This window comes from Anas platyrhynchos, chromosome 4 (assembly GCF_047663525.1).
Source record: "Anas platyrhynchos isolate ZD024472 breed Pekin duck chromosome 4, IASCAAS_PekinDuck_T2T, whole genome shotgun sequence".
NCBI classification, from domain to species: domain Eukaryota; kingdom Metazoa; phylum Chordata; class Aves; order Anseriformes; family Anatidae; genus Anas; species Anas platyrhynchos.
In genome coordinates, this window is record NC_092590.1 from 69,213,154 (window position 1) to 69,232,939 (window position 19,786).

At 40.7% G+C, this 19,786-nt stretch overlaps 1 protein-coding gene across 1 annotated transcript; it reads left to right on the forward strand.

The window, feature by feature from the left end:
• Positions 1–11,668: 11,668 nt before the first annotated feature.
• GPR78 (G protein-coupled receptor 78) lies at positions 11,669–19,654 on the forward strand. The gene is made up of 3 exons (XM_005016228.6): positions 11,669–13,107; positions 13,578–13,691; positions 17,681–19,654. The coding sequence occupies exons 1-3, from the start codon at positions 12,440–12,442 to the stop codon at positions 17,916–17,918; spliced, it is 1,020 nt and encodes a 339-aa protein (XP_005016285.1). The 5' UTR covers positions 11,669–12,439; the 3' UTR covers positions 17,919–19,654.
• The last annotated feature ends 132 nt before the right edge of the window (positions 19,655–19,786 follow it).

The window sequence follows — 19,786 nt, forward strand, 5'->3', positions numbered from 1 at the left end:
GATTATAAGTAACTCTGTAGCATGACAATTTAATATATTACAGTGTATATTTGCCCTCCTGTTATCCATATTTCAACATGTGTAAAAACTTGCTGTTATACCCATATCTTAGGAATTTTGTAGCAGCCCCAAAAGATGCAGCCTATTGCTATCAAAAATATGTTAAAAACTGGTAGGTGAGCATGTACTTATAAGTGTTGTAATGTAAGCTTTTACTAATAGATATGAGGGATGTTTCTGCTTCACATTTTAAAAGAAGACAGAAAAGGTAGGTTAGATCTGTCAAAAGATGAAGTCTTCCTGGATAAATGGCTTAATACACTCTACTTCCACCGACATGAAAAGAATGGACCAAAGTAATGAGAAACACCATAACTAATTGAGTGCCTTGATTTATTATGGCCTTATTTGTTATCTTCTGACTGCTGCCCTATCCTGCACTCAGCTCTCCACAAGCTGGGTAAGATGGTTAATAGCACTTACCACTCTGTATTTGGGTACAATTTAATAACAAAAAGTCTCCAGTGTATTATTCTTGACAATGATAGAAAAACATTTTTGAAACTGAAATTTAAACAAAGCAAAAAAAGATTGTCTAGTGTTCTCCATTAATTAATGCAACATACACATATATAGTTACCATGCTACTGCTACTCATTTTTGCAGGTACATGGATGTTAAACATATACATTGGCCAAATAACCAATTTGCTTTTAGCCTGGCAAAGCAGAGTGGTTTTCTTGTTAATTATCATCCATTAATGCTTAGCCAGCTGAAAAGAACCTTGAATATGACACCCCTTGCTTTCCAGCATTAACACTATAAATTGAGAATAATTAAATGCAATCAATGAAGAGATAACTAGATGTTGGGATACTGCAGTTTATTCTCAGTGTGGCCAAATATATAAACTCCCAGAGGAGAAAAAAGACTTAAAATTCTTTATTTATTTTCTTTGTTTCTTTGTTGCTTATACCATCCCAGGTGAGAGGACAAATCTGCCAAAAAATAACATTTACCTGGATCACTTAGACGTTATTTTTCTGAATTAACACATAGTCTTCCACAACCAGCACTTTGACTATAAATATATACCTTCCTTTCCTTTCCTTTCCTTTCCTTTCCTTTCCTTTCCTTTCCTTTCCTTTCCTTTCCTTTCCTTTCCTTTCCTTTCCTTTCCTTTCCTTTCCTTTCCTTTCCTTTCCTTTCCTTTCCTTTCCTTTCCTTTCCTTTCCTTTCCTTTCCTTTCCTTTCCTTTCCTTTCCTTTCCTTTCCTTTCCTTTCCTTTCCTTTCCTTTCCTTTCCTTTCCTTTCCTTTTTCTCTTTTGGTGTGAGTTTTGCTACTTAAGCCATACGAAAGCACTCTCAACTTTCAGTTTAACCAGAAATGATGGATTTTCCTTGTCTGTAGACCTGTTTGGGAAAGTAGGGTACGTGCTTAGTCACTCTGTTTTAATCTTATTGAGTGCCTTTGGGAACCAGGAAACTGAGGCTTCAGCAGAGCTGCTGGCCTGAGCACTGCTGGAAGCAGCACAGCCAGCTGCGACTGAGCGGAGAAAAGAGAATTGATATGAGCTGATCACATGCATATTTGAAAACGCTACTCTCAGATCTGTATATTCTTTTGCTGTTAACTGGAATCATCAAGAATTTAATCAGGATAAAAGATAATATACAAAACTGTTTCTGTACCAACTTCAGGAAGAAATTGGAACAAAGCTTACATTTCAGGAGGCCTTCAGGGACCACTGACATTATTTAAATAATGTTAGTCTCCTATAGCAGCACACATTGTTTTATGGGATTGCAACTTTTGTTTCTGTTGTAAGATTGCTCCCCATAGCCTGCAGAATCATCTTGCATGTTACTCATATCAGCACATCAGCTGGAAATTCTGAATCTCCAGTTGGTCAGATTTCAATCTTTATTTCATAAAAACACCTACTTTTTTTTTTTTTTTTCTTTTCTCAAGTAGGGAATTAAGGTTGTCAGTTTTTATTTGTGATCTAGCTACTATTAAAAAAATCAATTTACATAAAAGGCAATCTTAAATTGAAAAAAAAAACTCAAGTGATTATATTTCTTAAAGAATACAACAGGGAATTGATTTGGTCTCTAATATTTAATATTTTGGTCAGAGACTTAAGAGATAAAAAATCACTGATAAAAGCTTCAGCTTAAAAAAAAAAAAAAGAGGAAAGTAAATGATGAAGAGGAGAGGTCTATAAACTGGAGGAGTTTGGATAACTTAGTTAAATAAAAATTGATATACAGCATATGCTTTAAAGCAGCCACAGTAAAATCATAACTGTAGGGCCAGTTAACTTATATAAGAATATAAGTTAATATATTTATAAGAAGGAGTTTATAAGGAGATTAAATATAAGAATTTAATTAATAATTAATATAAGAATTTAAGAATTATATTAGTTAAATATAAGAATTTAATTAATATCAGAAGAAGTTTAAATATAAGAATATATTTATAAGAAGGAGTGCACTGAACTTGGAAAGAAAGTACTGTAACAAGGATTTTCAAGTAACTATTTGAAATCAGCTGTTTCTGATGCCAGTGTGATGGTGTTTCATTTAAGTTCTCAGTATATAACAAGGTATTCTACAGACCCAATGTGATAAGTATGGGCTGTTGAGAGGGCATCTGGAAAGCTGTGCTTAAATGTGATTTCCACTCTTAAAGACACATGATGAACTGGAAAACACTCAAATTAAGCACTGGAAAATGGTGAACTTAATCTTTTAGTTTACAGTAGCAGAATTTAGAAACTGGTGAAGAGAAGTATTAGCAATGCCCCAGCTGAAGCTCAGGCTGGATGTGTTCATTTCAGAAATGAGCCATACCTTTCTCAACAATGAAAGCAGTCAGACCAGATAAATTTGGTAGAACCCCACCAATGGATTTCCTGCGTAGGACTTTTCTGTCATCAGGTTTGAATTTTTATTTGTGCTGCAGTCTAAACAAGATAATAGCATAGCTATTTTTGGCAGAATGTCTTAATATGTCCTCTGGACTCTCTCTAACAGGTCCACATCCTTCTCGTGCTGGGGGCCCAAACCTGGACACAGTACTCCAGGTGGGACCTCATGAGGACAGAGCAGACAGGGACAATCACCTCCCTCAACCTACTGCCCAGAATGCTGCTGGCCTAAAGAGCTGTACCTGGTGCATTTTTAGTAGATACATCCTTTCATAAATGATGAGGAATGCATTAGTGTTCAGGTTACTGAGGCCAGCAATTGGTTATAGCAATATATTCTCAGTCAGTGATTACTCTTCAGTGATTACCCCATATCCACCATGGTTGAGGTCCATTCCTACCATCCATCCCATGCAGCCCTCAGAGGCTGTACTCTGAGGCGCTGCATGAAGAGTGCTACCTATTCCTGCTCCCAGTAAAACCTTTCCCCACTGACCTGGCATATAAGTTTCCTTCTTCATGTCACTGACTTTGAATGATCAGGCATATGAGCAAAGACGATGTCTCATGCTCACAGAAAAATATTTTTAAGGAATTTACACATTTCAGATGTTGCTTGAATAGTAACAGCACTGTCACATCATAAGTAAGACATCAACCAGTTAGAGTGGGTTCAGAGGAGGGCCTCAAAGATGATCAGAGGGCTGGAACATGTCTCCTACAAAGAAAGGCTGACAGAGTTGGGGTTGTTCAGCCTGTGGGCCCACAGGTTGTTCAGCCTGTTCAGGCCCACAGGAAAGCTGAAGAGGTACACTTTATTTGGGAGTGTAGTGAAAGGACAAGGTGGAATGGCTTTAAGCTAAAAAAAAAGGTAGATTTCAGTTAGATATTAGGAAGAAATTCTGTACCATGAGGGTGGTGAAGCACTGGTACAGGCTGCCCAGAGAAACTGTGGATGCCCCATCCCTGGAAGTGTTTAAGGCCAGGTTGGATGGGGTTTGGGCAACCTGGCCTGGTGGGAGGTGTCCCTGCAGGGACAGGGGGTGTGGAATTGGATGATCTTTAAGATCCTTTCCAACCGAAACCATGCCATGGTTCTATGAAAACTATCATTATCTGCTGTTTGTATATCTGCTGATTATATAAAGACGATATACGGGGATTCTCCTTATAAGCAGAGACTACTGAAAAGAGATTAAAAACCTACTGCTGCACATAGATTTGAAGATGCAAATATGAGAGGGGGAGCAGCACATTGTGCAAGTAAGTGAGGAGTTCAAGTAAGGATGGATAACAAAATGCAGACTAAAAGGGTACAGGCTGATGGTTGTTGATCAGGAATAGACAGAAAGCAATTTTGTGAGACAATTCGAGATGTTAAATTTGTTTCTCTTCAACATCAGAACAAAATGAAAGCTTTCTAAATGTTTCACTAAACAACAGAGAATAAATAGCTTCCTTCTGCTACCCGGAAATTTAGTTACTGTCCTCTGTAGTCTGAACCCCTTGTTTGGGTTAAAACAGGGCAGAATTTTTACCAAAAAAATCCAAAGTAATCCAAAGTAATCCAAGATGCCAGAATTAAACTCCTGTAACTCTTTCTTTTTTTTTTTCTTTTTTTTTTTTCTGGGGGGGGGAGGGGGGAGAGAGGGGCTAGTGGGGGAGGATAAATGCATTATTATGTTTTTGTTTGTTTGTTTGTTTGTTTGTTTTTTAAGTCAAATGTACCAACAGCTAGGCCTGTTTTGAAGTGGCAGAGAGAGCTCAAGGCAGCTATAGACACCAGTTGTCCAGAATGGCTTTGTTTATGACAACAGAACAGTGTATTTTTACTTGCTCAACTCATTGTATGAAGCTAGATGATGGGTACAAGCTCTGCTATCTGTTTCCAAGACTACTGATATGTTGATGGAAACAATTATCCAGGAAAGAGACAAAATCCTAAATGACCTTAAGAGGCACAAGAATGAACATAATTACCAGAAATAATAATCAGAATAAATTCATAATTTATAATCTACCTCCAAAGAAATTGCAGAAGCTTCTCAGCTACAAAACTCAAAGGATCTCATCATCATAAGGTGGAAAAAATGTCATACTGAGAAGATTTGCTTTGTACTGGACTTTAAAGTGAAGGTCACCTAGAACACAAGGATACTTCTGGTTCTTCTGAGTACCAGAAGGCAGGCACAATGGAGAGTTTCAGCTGCACATGACCTCCCAGAGCCCTCCCAGAGAGAAGTAGCATGTGGCATTTCTTCTTCTTCTACCCGTGAAAGACATACATGCCCATCATCCTCCCTGAGGAACAAGGTTTGAGGATGTAACATGCAAAACCACTATCTGGCAAACAAGCAAAAGACCAGTCCAGGGGTCACTCAACCTCTACTGCCATAGACATGGGACGGGTCAGGGCAAGGTCAAACCAGTGTAATGTTTTGGGGCAAGGAGCCCTTCTACATAGGTGGGTGTAGAGCTGGATGAGGGCCATTGTTTCCAAGATGTACTTCTGTTCTCCTTTTCTGTGTAGTTATTAAGATCTTTTGGACTTTGGCAACATTTCACTTCTTCCCTGTTCTCCAGGTGAAACCCCATCAGAGGTAAGGCTGAGATTAAGACCCAGGGAAGGGGGGGGTCTTCTTCACTTCTGTTCTTTTGATGGGAGACTGAGTCTCTCTTCCTGAATAACTGGAGGGGATGAATGATTTGGGGCTACATGTTATTATTGTTCCTAAGCAACATCACTTACTGTGGGAACCCCTGCTATGCCAGAGCACAGAGTTTGCATTACAGTGTCAATTTTGTCCTGGCAGTTCCTTGATTTTCTTTCTTTACCTTAATGAAAGGGTTTATTTATTTATTTATTTATTTTTATTTTTTTTAAATACACTCAGTGAAACATACAGTGTTAGGTACATGAGAATAGAGACTCTGAGATAGCTGTGCATGCACAATAACCTGTATTCACATTTAAATGTCTTAGCCCCAGTGAGTGTTGTATTTTTATTTATTTATTTATTTATTTATTTATTATGAAAACAGCATAGCACAGGCTTATTTATTACCTGCCAACTCTGTTTCTTTGAGTGAAGTAGTGAAGTTGCTTCTGAGCCAGTTTTTTTTTTTTTTTTCTGCAAGAACTTGTTCCTACGTATGGATATGGGGGTGGCTGGATGGGTAGGCAGGGGAAAAGGATGGGTGTGATGGGAGGATAGTACCTAGATATTACAAAATTTCTGGAAAAAAAAAAAAAAAAGAAAGAAAAAAAACCCTTACTATTTATTCCTCGAAGCAGATGGTGCCAGTTGATTACCTTCACCAATAGAAGATGTACCTGTTAGCGGGGGTGTGAAGAAACCTCTCTGCAGTGATAGCTTAGGGGAAGGCAAATTACTGCTTAGGCATTCAAGCAAGAAACTACCACAGAAAGATTACTGTGAAGGTTGAAGGGCAGGGGCACTTCTGTACAACACAGAGTGCTGCTAGTATTGCACTGAATGATGGGGACCAGTCTGCTGCATGTCCATAAGGGGATGGGTTACATGACACACCTGTCCTATGGGAGGGGCTTTGCAGAGCCAAGGGGCGCTGTGCCATCACACAGGAGTAATTTCCCCTGCTGTGCCTGCTTTGGGCAACTTCAGTTCAACCCAAGGGGTCTTGCCCATCCTGCATAACTCTCTCTGCTCCTTTGATTCAGAGTGCCTGTTTAAACTGTTCCTGAGCAAACAGCTTAGCAAACAGCTCTGGGTTGTGTGCATGCAATCCTTCCCGTCCAGCCATCCACAAGGCAGGCATGCTTGGTGCATCCCTGTCCCAGCGCAGCTCAGCAGTGATCCCCATCAGACCAGCCCTTTGACTGCAGAAGGTAGGGTTAATGTTTTCTTGATGTGTTTGCTGAGAGCACTCTGTGCATTAAATAACTATTATCAAAATGGCACCTGTCGTAGAAGCTTCATACTCTTTCTACAGTCTTATGTTTGTTTTCTTTCACTTACTCTGCCTTGGTTTTCCCAGTGGCTTTAAGAGACTCGACTTGGGTTTGCATTGACTCAAGGAAAGCAGACACAGACTTTCTCTGTGAGAAGAGTGGGGGATTTTGAGCACATAAGGCAGAAAAAGGAGAATTTCTAGAGTACAGAAGAACACATGCTGTATTTTTTCATATGTTGGCTCTTGGAACTTCATTCCAACAGTAAATAAATTGCCTCAGCAGTTTCTGAAAAATGCCATTTAATGTTTGCTGGCCCCTGGGAGTGCTAAACATTGTCACATTTGTGAAAATGCCAGCAAAAGACTCCTGGGAATTTCATCCACATGCCTGCAGCTTTGATAAGTTTTATAACAAGCTGGTATACTATAGCACTGCTAGTATGAAACACTGCGTTTGTGATGCACTGTGGAAAAATGTGCTTTAATCTTTATTTCTATCAGACTAAAACCTATGTGTAAACTAGATCCTTAGAAAATGTACAAAATAGATTAAAACAGTAGGAGGCTAGTTCTCTCGCTTTGAGATTTAATAGAAATTCATCAATAATTTTATGTTTTCTAAAGACTGCAGAATAAATGTACCTTTACAGAAATAAAAATTTTAGTTGGGGCTCAAGTAATGAATATTCCATTAAATTGGGAGTGACCTTGTTTTAGAACTAGTCTGATGAGAGAATGAGCATAGCCTGGGTATTTTTGAAGAATCTGACACTGAGTTATGGAAGACAAAAGTTCAAGTTCCTGTGCCATTTGCTTGAGAGAACAGCATTCCTACAACAGTGTTTCAAACCTGCATTATAGCCAAGAAGGTGTTGGGTAGAAAAGCCAGTTAGTGTTTGTTTACCCCCGACCAGAACTTCACTGAAATCAATATATTTTTCTGCTCAGTTGAACAGCATTTTTGTGTGTGTGTGTGTGTTCACATTTTTTCATTGTATTCTAGGAAAAAAAAAAATCTAGCCAGTTTTATTACAAAACTGAATATTGCAATACAGAATTCTCATTTTACCTGCTGCCTTATACCGTGGAACAGAAAGATAAAACAAATTGGTGGGAGAAAGAGGAAATGTGGACACATACCCATACATATCAATTTTTAGAATGATATCTCATCTGAAATTGATTTGAATTCTGTGAATATTTTGCTGTTTTTCTTTCATCCTTCAGGGCCTGTGTACTTCCATTTCCGTTATGAAACATCAAGAATTGGTTATTCTTGTGGTATTTTTATGTTTTTCTTCAAATCTTGACTCCATCCTCAAAAATCAAATATTTTCTGCTTGAATTAGTTTGAGATCAGTTTTTGTAGACTCTAGGAATATGTCTGGAAGGTTTTTGCAAGCATGTAGCTTTAATACAGCTGCAAGATTATCTGTTGAACTGTGAGATTCCTCACTGTAATATTTAAGCAATTTCCAAGTAATTTCAGTCTGCAAAACTGCTTCATGGTTGAACCTCATATTTCTTTTGTTCTTCTCCCTTCCCAGGTAGTTATGATTTAAAAAAAAAAAAAAAAAAAGCATGCTTTTTTTTTTTTTTTTTTTTTTTCCTTTAGGAGGAGGAATGTGAAGATCTTTCAGTTTGCTTTTATTCCATATTAGGAAGATCCTTATGACAAAGTTATTCCACAGGTAGTAAATGTGCCCACTGGAATTCTGCCATGGGAACAGAGTAACAGAATTGTATTAGAATGATGAGTCAGGCTTTGCATCTTTTCTGAAGAGACTAACAGCATGTCAGTTATCATATTACTACTATCTGCTTGCTTATATGTCTTATTGTTCCGTCAAGAATGAAAGCCGTGTTACTCGTGAAGATAATGATGCCCTCCCTGCTTGCTCAAAGACCCAATAGTTCAAATCATAATAATGCAAGACTCTGAAAAGAAAGGAGGAATAAAACAAAACAAAACAAAAAAAATGGAATAAGAAAGTAGAATATTAGTTTGTTGCTGTGTCTTGATAGATCAAAGGATGTTAGCATCACTAAAACTTCACTAACTAAAACTAACGTGGCAACAATGCCACAACTGCTACTACTGTAACGATGAGAAGTATTTCCCTGTGCTTATTGGGAACTATGAATACCAAAACTGTTTACAGAACATATTGAAAAATCTCTTGGCTATTAACCAGTCTTGCTCACTTTTGAAATGGGTCACTTTTTAGTGAGTGGCCTACAAGTGAAAAGCCTTGGTCTTAAATCAGTTCTGTGAGTCGTTCCATTTCCCCCTATATTGGTTAATATAATTTAATTTCCTTCTCTTCACCTGTCATAAGACAAGCGGGGGGAAGGAGTTGCTCCTCTCGGTACTTGCAAATTATTCAATGTAATTTTCTGAGATCTTCCATCATGGTGTTTTCTTAAAATTAGAACCAAATTAAATGTGTTCCTAGCCATTGCAGAATACATTGATTAGAACTGAATTATGCGCAGTTGTGATCTGCATTGGAATTTGCATGACACATCTCTCCTGGAGTGAAACTGAAAAGGAATTTGAATCATCCCCCATCCCTTTCCAATGAATACAGTCCATTAACCATTAAATCCAATAAGTTGCGGTCAATATTTAGAACAGATAAATGTGTAGATTTAATGAATGATGCAGCTATTAAAGTCTCAAGTACTCTACCTAATCTGTGCTAACTGAATAGACTATATCTATTAAAGAATAATTAACTGCACACAACTTATTTGTTTGTTTGTTTGTTTGCTTGTTTTTTCCTTTTCTTATTTATATTATAACAGTCTCCAGAGTCCTCAGTTTCAATCAAGACAGCTTCCTTGATTATGTAAGTAAATACTGTAAGATCTTGGTTGGGAGAATATGTGTGTTCACATTGATCTACATGAGCATTTCCAGTGATTTAGGTTTACATATATCTGTTTATGTGCATAGAGGTAGCATGGATATATGTGTTTTCAGGGACTAAGGTGGCAGATGCTTGCTTTCGCAAACCCACAGTGGGTTTGCAAACTTCTGGATTCACATGGTTGTCTATTTTCAGACTGAATGTTAGACTGAAAGGAAGCTCATGTGGTGTGTTTTTGGTTGCAAACACAGGCCCTGCATCCCACAAAAAGTCATGCATGTTTAACTATGCAGGTTGACAAAGGACCACCGGTAACAAAGGGAGAAATCTAACAGTGTAATCTCCTCTGGGTTATTTGAGCCCAGAATATTGTTAGAGGGGATTATACTACACGCTGCTTCACTTTTATTTATTTATTTGTTTATTTATTTTCCTGGTTTTATGCTTCTTGGCACCATTTTTTTTTCTTCATATTTTGATGTGTTCTTTTTTCCATTTGTTTTCAGAAACAATTAACTCTAACTGAAAAGGATGCATTAGAGAAATTTTACATGTTTGTATATGTAGAAGGGAGAGAGAAAAAGAAAGAGAGAAGTTGCATTCTGTGGATCCAACAGGAAATAACTTCTCAGGTATCTATCACAGTAAGAGAACAACACATCTAGGTTGGCTCTGTGATGATATAAAATAACATCTACCCCACCTGACATCACTGCACAGGCAGCCTCTATTCCCATATGGCTAACATAAAAGCTCCATAACCTTATGATAGTATTAAATGAAAGGGGGGGCAGAGATGAGTTCTTACTAGTGGGACCCTTAAGAACTGCTGATATGGGAGAGGGATCGATTGCAAAACCACTGCATGGATATAGCCAGCTTCTACCATGATGGTTCAGTCCTTTCTTATCCTTTGTGTGGTGTTTGGCTCTGCAGTGTTGTTTCCCTGATGATAGAAATGAAACAGATGAACTCTGAGAGAACTATCGTGCTTTTATAGATTTTTTTCTGAAATGCTCACACAGATATATATTGGATTTTTGTTTGTCAAGCATAAGCACTCTCAATGTATCTGCTCTTTTGTAACTTTGGAAATGGTGGCTTTCTGATCAGAGAAAACATTCGTTTTCTTTCCATCCTGAGGAATAATACAGTACTGGTTCTCTTCCAAATAACACATCTCATGTCTTGATGCTATGCTCTTTCATTAAGACATATAACTTACCATAGCAACCTTTTCAATTAGGGCCAGATCCAAAACTTATAACTGCTGTTGGAAAAAAGAACATACTGCCTGCAGGCTCTTTCAAGCAGTTTTGTGTACAGTTATTCACACAGTGGTCACACTTGCGTGACAAGATTACATTGTAGGGACAATATATACAATACAGCATTTCCTTAGGATATTAATAGTCATTTTGGATAGCGGGAGAGCTACCTTTTTTCATGCCAGTTCTGGCAATCAACTGTAAAATATGACAGTGATTGGATGTGGCAGCTTATATCTGCACCGGTGTTTTGATGCAACAAAACATTCTTTTGCTTTTATTTGTAAGACAAAGACTTACAGTATCTGAGCATTAGCTATGATGCACCTTCCTGGCAGGTACAGAGGAAGAATTTCTAGACTCCTTCATGCCTCTCTTTTCAGCTTTTCCACAATCTGATAAAGCAGGTTTCTCACCATCTCACTGCCCTGTTAACATGTCATTGTAAATGGAAAACGGTAAGAGAAAGATGTTAGTTTTCCACAGGATGTGCCAGCACCACTCTAATGTAGGCACTTGTTCAGTCATTTGGGGCTTTAAGAGTGTGAGTCCGAGCTGCCAAAGGGAAGTCTCTAGCCAAGAAACTTCTTTCCCGGTGTTGCTGGCTGATGGGGAAAACGTGAATACCCGGAGGATGACTGTAAATCCTCCAGGCACTATGAATTAAAGGAAAAAATAGGACAGGGCAAGTAATCAGGTAGAAGGGGGGGCGTTCCAAGGGGCACAGAGCCTAGCTTTGCCACAGGTTCCCGAACTGCCTGATCCAGCCGGTGCATCAGGGTGTGCTCGGCACAGCGCAGCGCTTCAACTCCCACCAACCCGTCTCCAGCTCCGACCCTTCCTGAGCTGCGCACTAGCGGAAAGTTGGGCTTCCTACTGCTCTCGCCTGCGGCCCGCGAGTGGCTCAGCCCGACTCCGCGATCCCTGGCTAAGCGCTCCTCCTCTGCGCATGAGTCGCGGCGGGAGGCTCCGCGCCTGGGCTATTTCAGGGGCTGGGCACCGGGGGAAGATGCTCAGTGCCTGAAGGGGGCCGGGCCGTGCCCAGGGGGGCTGCGGCGGCGGCTGGAAGCCAGGAGCCGTCGGGGCAGAGGCGGCTGCAGCACCGCGGACAGCGCACAGCGAGCTCCGCTCCGAGCCTCCGACTCCACCGCCCCGCCGCGCCCTGGCCCCGTTGCCCCGGCTCCGGCTCGACGCCGCCCCGGACCCCGGTGCCTCCCCTCCGGACCCCGGTGCCGCTGCCCCCGTGCCCCGGCCCCTTGCTAGCAGAGTCCCACCGGTGCTCTCCCCCTCTCCTCCGTCCCCGCTCGCTCCTCGTTTCCCCCCCGGCACCATGCGCGGACGGCTGCGGGCGGCGGCTTGCGAGGCTGCGGTGCCGGCTCGGATGCCCCCTTCCTCCTGCCCTCGCCCGCTGCAGGCGACCCGCTGAGAGATGGACTTGGCAGGCGTGCTGCTGGCGTTGCTCCTCGTGCTGGTGCTGGTCGTCTCCCTGCTCTCCAACCTCCTGGTGCTGCTATGCTTCGTCTACAGTACGGAGATCCGCAAGCAGGTCGCCGGGGTTTTCCTGGTGAACTTATCCTTTTGCAACCTGCTCCTCACCGTCCTGAACATGCCTTTCACCCTGCTGGGGATCCTGAGGAACCAGCAGCCCCTCGGGGGCTGCGTCTGCAAAGCGGTGGGTTTCCTGGAAACTTTCCTCACTTCCAACACGATGCTGAGCATGGCAGCGCTCAGCATCGACAAGTGGATTGCCGTGGTGTTCCCCTTGAGCTACACCAGCAAGATGCGGTATAAGGACGCTGTGATACTGATGGGCTACTCGTGGCTTCACTCCCTCACCTTCCCCTTGGTATCTTTGTTTTACTCGTGGGTAGATTACAGCAGCGTTTATGCCTCTTGCACCTTGCACCTGAAGGAAGAGACGGAGCGGAGACGCTTTACGGTGTTCACCATCGTCTTTCACTCCACCAGCTTCATGCTGTCGCTGGTGATCTTGTGTTTCACCTATTTAAAGGTGTTGAAAGTTGCTCGGTTCCATTGCAAGCGGATAGACATTATTACCATGCAGACTCTGGTTTTGCTGGTGGACATCCATCCCAGGTAAGGGGCGCGTGTTTGCATTCACAGCCTCGGGGCTCTTGTGGTGGGTACCCCAGGGCGGAGGGGATGCTCTGCCTCCCCGGCACCCCTTCGTGTTCTCCTGCCTACCTCGGCAGCCCGGTGAGACCCTCCTGCCTCCAGCTCCAGGCGCTGCTTACAGTGCCAGAAGTCGGTGCTTTGTGCCTTTGCAGCCTGCTTCCTTAAAATGCTAGTCCCAGCCTGCGGGTGGGCTCTCAGTGGCCTGAGGTCCCTGTACCAGGGAGCTGCTTTTGGGGTGAGGGCTGCGCTCCTCTCTCCCACGGGCTGCCCTCCTCCGGGGCTGGGGCCGGGGCTGCCCTGCCCTGCCCTGCACGGGACAGCGGCTCCCGGCCGGGGACGAGTCCCTTCCTCTCTCCATTGGCTAGGGAGATCTCCCCTCCTCGCCCCTTGCATTAACCCACCGACCTTCTTTTTCTTTTTTCCCTTTGCAGTGTGAAGCAGCGCTGTCTCAACGAGCAGAAACGGAGGAGACAGAGGGCTACCAAGAAAATCAGTATTTTTATAGGGTCGTTCGTGATCTGTTTTGGTCCTTACATTATCACCAGGTTAGTATCTCCTGCCTGCTGGGGTGGGTTGGGGGACTTCCCGAGACACCCGTGTGCCCTCTGATGTGAGGATGCTGGTGCCGCGGAATGGGGGGGGGGAGGGTTACGACTAATTTGGGGCTTGCAGAGCCCGACGGAGACTTGGGGCCGGTAGTGAGAGCACACACTCGCACGCTCTCACATGCACGCGCACACAGGCGCGCACACACAGGCGCGTACACGCGCGCACGCCCAGCCCGCTGAGCTGGGAGCCCCGGCGGGCTCTGGCTCTCCTCTCCTCCTTGCTGCCAGCTCTGGGAGCCTCTGCCAAGAGCAAGAGGCTTTTAGGACAAGTACCAGGAATTAATTACACGCCAGTGGGCGATGAAAGCAGTTTAAAACGCTCGCCACCCCTCCTTATTAGCACAACCCAAGCAACAGAGGGGAAAGCAGACCGCTTTTTCTGATTAGCTTTTTTTTTTTTTTTTTTTTTTTTCAAGGCATAAGGCCAAGCTTGCTGCTGTTGGAAGCTGAGGTGATATAATTTAAATTTATCCAGGCTGATAATTTGGCAGATAAGATTTGTGTCTGGAAACGTTAATGTCTGTGAATATATTGCTAATGGTGCAGCATGGACTTGTGATGAGGTGTGAGAGTTAGCTCCCAGCAAAACCAATAATTAGACTTTAAGAATGTATAACCGTGCTTCTAACCATTCAGAATCATTTGCATCCACTCTGATGGTCTGTACCTTTTAAAAGAGTTATATATCATTCTTATTCCGTACTTGCATAGTCCTTATACAATATATGGTTATCATTTTTAAAGCTTGACTAAATCAGTGAGCTGGAAGCCAACATAACTATAGTGAATTGCAGCATTTCAGCCTTTTGTCTCTAAATTAAAATGGGCTAAAACTTTCACAAGTGATTTTTTTAATTTATTTTTTAATGGTCACCATTCAACAATGCTTTCAAATGCCTTTGGAGAGAACCGACTTCTGCTCAGGAAGGTGTACTAGTCTTTGTTATCTCTAAATTAAAATGGGCTACAGCTTTCACAAGTGATTTATTTAGTTATTTCTTTACTGGTCACCGTTCAATCGTGCTTTCAAATACCTTTGGAGAGAACCGACTTCTGCTCAGGAAGGTGTGCTAGTCTTTACAAAACCACCCTGGTGAAGGCTTTCCTGTTTTCTTCCAACTTTGCCAGGGTCTGCAGCCACACCAGCTTATCAAAACTGGCCAGCTTTAGCCCAATGAACTTACACAGTCATATACACATAGGTCATTTACAACCATCATTATTACCCTTTTCTTACATGGGTAGTGGGACAGATTGAGGCCAGAGCACAAACATGACAATGTTTTTTAACCTTTAGGATGACATTTCTTTCAGTTCCCATTTAGATGTTAAGCAGGATTCCTGTCTGATTACCTGGATAACTGCATTTTTTTCTGCAGTTAAAAGGATTATTACAAATATTAACATTATAGCACAGAGTTAAAAGGTTAATTGATCAGTGTTCAGTACATTCTGAGTCATTTTCTATTCACTTTAGCCATAATCAGGATATAATTGTATTGAACAAAGTGGATCTTGTCATCTTCTTTCTATTTGAATATTACCAGGCTCAGCAAATTCCAGCATCGCTTTTTTTTTTTTTTTTTTTTTTTTTTTTTTAGGGTAGAGATATTTCTTACACACTACTAAAATAATTTCTTATAAAGTTCTAAAATAAAAGTGTCTTCCTTCTTCAAACCTTGCATTTTGCAAAAGTGAGATGGTACATTTTCTATGTGTGACAAATCGGTACTGCATGTGTCAACAGGGAGAAGGCAGAGGATTGGTTTATATAAATGTGCATGGCAAGGTAAAGCTTCTGCCTCAGTCACAAGGACCAAGAGAGATCGGCGACTGCAGAATAGGAAGCATTTGGGGAGGACATCCTGGGGGTCCTTTGCATCAAAGGCAAGACAGTGTCTAGGCAGCACTGAATAGAGGGTGGTAGAAGCAATAAAGTTGGAGGATTTGCTGTCTTTCCACTTCTCCATTCTTATTCCATTTTCAGTGCAGTCGTGTTGAAGCAATCTCTGCGGAGGCCCTGGGAGAGATTTCATCCTCTTTTCTTGCTCTTTGGCCTGGTGACTCAGGTTGTGTTGTGAGCTCAGTGTTTTCTCCTCATTTCATAAATGTGAATGAGATTATGATCATTAGCAATATATTCATCTGTTCGCTAAAAGCCAACAGATGAATTTCATCTTTGCTGTAACATCACTGAAATCAAGAAAATTATACTAAGATGCATCCAGGTGGATATTTATAAGGCTGAACCCTTCTGTCCAGGCCTTTTATCTTGTTAAAATCTGAGTGATTTTTTTTTTTTCCCCTGTTGGCTTCAATGCAATTACATTTGGACCATTTGGATACATTAAAGTGGACACATAGTAATACATCTATCTTCATAACTGAAAGATATCTTACTCTGCTTATTTGGTGTGTTTATAAAAATGTCAGTCATGTAAATATCAAGTGTATGTTTCCTGTATTATGATGATCTGCAGGAATGGATAAACTAAGAAACCATGTAGCAAATGTACTTTATTATACATTTATTTATTTCTTACATTCAGTGTCTGAAATATTCAGTTATTCCTCACGTTTCCTTCATGTGCTCTCTGTTTTGAAATCACTGGAATTTTCCAAGCAGCTTCAAGCAGGAGTCATCTGATTCTTAAATGTACTTGCCATGGGAATTATTTTATTTTTATTAATTCAAACGAGAAATTTTCCTTATAAAGCTCAACTTCTTGTTGCAAAGTTCAGTTCTAGCATTGGTAAGTCAGCTTTTCTATGCAGAGAGATTGGAAGACTGGAACAGCTTCAAAATTCAACACCCTGCAAGTTGGGAGCTCTGCACATTGGAAAGAGGCCAAAAGTTTCTTCAAGCCTTGAGAAAGCTTCAGAGCTCACATTTTCAAACTGTGATGTTTTAGGGTACAGAAAAGGGATATTTTATCTCATGGTGATTTATTTTTTTTTCCCTTCTGGAATTAATATAACAAAATAGCATATTCTTGCACTTGCAAAAGGTTTCACAAAAGGTGTAAAGATAATGAAAACTTCTTGCCCTGTTCCTCCCACCTTACTGGAGAGTTTGTCCAATCTAGATAAACTGCATGCCAGACACTTGCTGGAATAGTCTGAAGGTTTTCTCTCACTTCTGTGGAAAAAACGTTTAACCTAGTTGCAGTTTCTCCACCCGTGATTAATGGACCAATCTCAATTGAGGTGCTGAGACCACTAATCATCCATGAAGCACAGGCCAGGAGACACAGGTCTGGAGACAGCTGGCTGGCCATATAATGATGATAAAAGTGTTGTCTCCTTGTTTTCTTTGGCCAAAATAGCAGCCAGCCAAATACACACAGAAACTTCCACAGGTAAGTCAATGCTGAAGCACATGTTACTTACCTAAAACCTCTGCATAGGTTGGCAGATATGACAGTATGTAAGGGAGACCCACAGCTTCCAGAAGCAGCAAACTGATCCCACAGGTGTTATGTCCAATTGTTTCAAATGTCACCAGGCAGCTACATTTAGGCAACTGAGATGAGTGAGTCCAGATCCTCCAAGTTGCCTCAAGCTTGCTGAGGGAGAGGGGTAATGGATCACTTTGACCACCGTCACTTACCAGCACAACTCTATATATTCAGAAAATGTAGCAATAAACTGCAGTACTTTTTTTTTCTCTAATGTATGGGAGCATTAACAATGAAAACACACTTTTTTCCCTCTTTCTATAGAGGTAATTATTATTGTTTCCTAGTGGCTTTGTTACAACAGTTCCCTTTATCTTTATTGAATTCAAGGAGGACCCTTCTCCTGCAGGGACCATGTACTGTATAAAAATAAGTGTTACTTTAATGTTTCATGAAGCATGAGTTGTGCACTGGACTCAGTGTGAACATAACACTCAAGTGTTTCCATCTCTCTTTAATGTTTAACAGGTTGATAGAGCTCCTTCCTTTTGTTACCATAAACTACTACTGGGGAATTATAAGCAAGTGCCTCACCTACAGTAAGGCTGCGTCAGATCCATTTGTTTACTCACTTTTACGTCAACAGTATAAAAAAGTTCTGATCAACATCGTCAATAGGATACTTAAGAGGGATCTGTATCCATCATCAGGGTACAACAGCTCTCTCGACACTGAAAATGATTACTGCTTGCACAGAACAAACTAACAACATGGTAAGCACTCCCCTTTGAGTGAGACAGGCCTTTGACACTGCTGGAAAGCTGCCTTTTCCCTCTCATGCTGACAGTGGTGACAGTGTCTACAGGGTATGGAAGCTGCATTAAAGAAACGTAATGTCTTTGTGGACTTTCCTGAAAGGCTCTTCCCTCATCTGCAGTCAGTGCGATATAAGGCAAGGCCTTGCTCCTGAGTGAATGGAGTAGGCTTGAGGGGTTTAAGAGAGCCTTTGGAGAAGCTTAGAGGGAGCTTTTAATATTTCGAGTCTGAAGACTTGGTATTTCTCGGAGCATCCTGCATCAGATGTAATAACCCACTGTCTTCTGGGACCACAGGAATCCCCAGCTTGGAAGAAGAGGTCCAGAGTCCTCCGTGCTGTGCATGTCCCTTGGCAGCCCTGGATCTGTCCTATTAGTTTTGAACATTAAAATTAAATCTCTTAATTGATTGATTAATTGTATTGGTGCCTCAAGTAAGTGATATGGGTCAGCACTTTGAATCTGAGATTGTTATTATTATTATTCTTTATTACTAGGCATCATGATTGTAACATAGCCTTTAGGAAGTGGTACATATATTTGATATGCCAGTATTCTATCAAGCATAACCAAAGTCCACATATCTGAGTTACTACTATTTAGCACTTCAATGGTATGTGATGATGATAACAATAATTGCAGCAACAGTAACAAAGGCATATATGGAGTTTAGTTAAATAGTACTGTAGTTCCATCACTGAGCTAGTCCTATTCAAATTAGCTTTTATTGAGGGAAAAGAACAGCAACAAAAACAACAAAAAGACCAGTTAGGCAGTAGAAGTAACAGACTCCACTGTGTTTAAGATATATTACTTCAGAAGCTATCTGGTTTCAAAACAGGCTAAAATATGTTAATTCTTTTTAAGGAATATACAATGTGTAAAATATTTCATGCATTGGCTATATTTGGTGGATTGTAATAATATTGTATTCTTTTATATTGATCAATTAATCTGATGATTTTAACAGATACCAAGAGATGTCTGAGAGATATTATAACAAACTTGCTGCCAAATGCCCAGAAACACAAAGCTGCTTTGTTATTATATGTATTTTTATTTATTTTTAAATTTAAAAAAGCTTTGGAAAAAAAATGTAGGAATTATTTTTGAACAATGTTCTTTTGATTATATAAAACATGTTTCAAAATATTCTATGGCATTCAATAAGCTACTATTTTCTAATCTAGTATATAAAGGGAAAATTAAAGTAATTCTAAGATATATTTAAGAAAAGAGAAGACGTTAAAGAACAATTATTTTTTATGTAACAATGAATTTGACCCTATTAAGCACTAAGAAGACTCCTTCTGGTCAAACTAAGTATATAAGCATGTGATTAGGTACAAATATAATTTCCTTTGAAGTTAATAGTTCTGTTCCCATGCTGAAAATTAAGTAGATGCTTAACTGTTTTGTAAACTCAGTGTTTCAGTAGTCAGCACATGGAAAGAGGGTTGTTCCCACTATCCTCAACATAGAAAAAGGAGAGCACCTTATTGCAATCCCATTGAAGTCAAGGAAAGTTGATGCTGTGTAACAAATACTATGTTCTCTTATCTTCTGCTTTTAATCTCCGAGGCCTTTCTGAAACTATTTATTTTTTATTTATTATTTAGCCTTGTGAGTACTTTAGGCTTCTGTGCTTTGCATCTATAATTCTGCCTGTGTTTAAATTGAATGTATTATAATGGTTTTGTCTTCTTAGTAAAGTATTTGTACTCTCTCCAATTTTGTGTAAATACAATATTTCAGAAAAAAAAAATGTATATGGAATCTTTCCAGTTCTACTATCTTCCTGTCTGCCTCCACATGCCTC

Bases quoted from the DNA above. Each gene is read 5' to 3' on its own strand.
- GPR78 (XM_005016228.6), top strand. From the start codon at position 12,440: ATGGACTTGGCAGGCGTGCTGCTGGCGTTGCTCCTCGTGCTGGTGCTG. The intron at 13,108-13,577 runs GTAAGGGGCGCG...TTCCCTTTGCAG, and splicing joins CTGGTGGACATCCATCCCAG to TGTGAAGCAGCGCTGTCTCA. The intron at 13,692-17,680 runs GTTAGTATCTCC...AATGTTTAACAG, and splicing joins GGTCCTTACATTATCACCAG to GTTGATAGAGCTCCTTCCTT.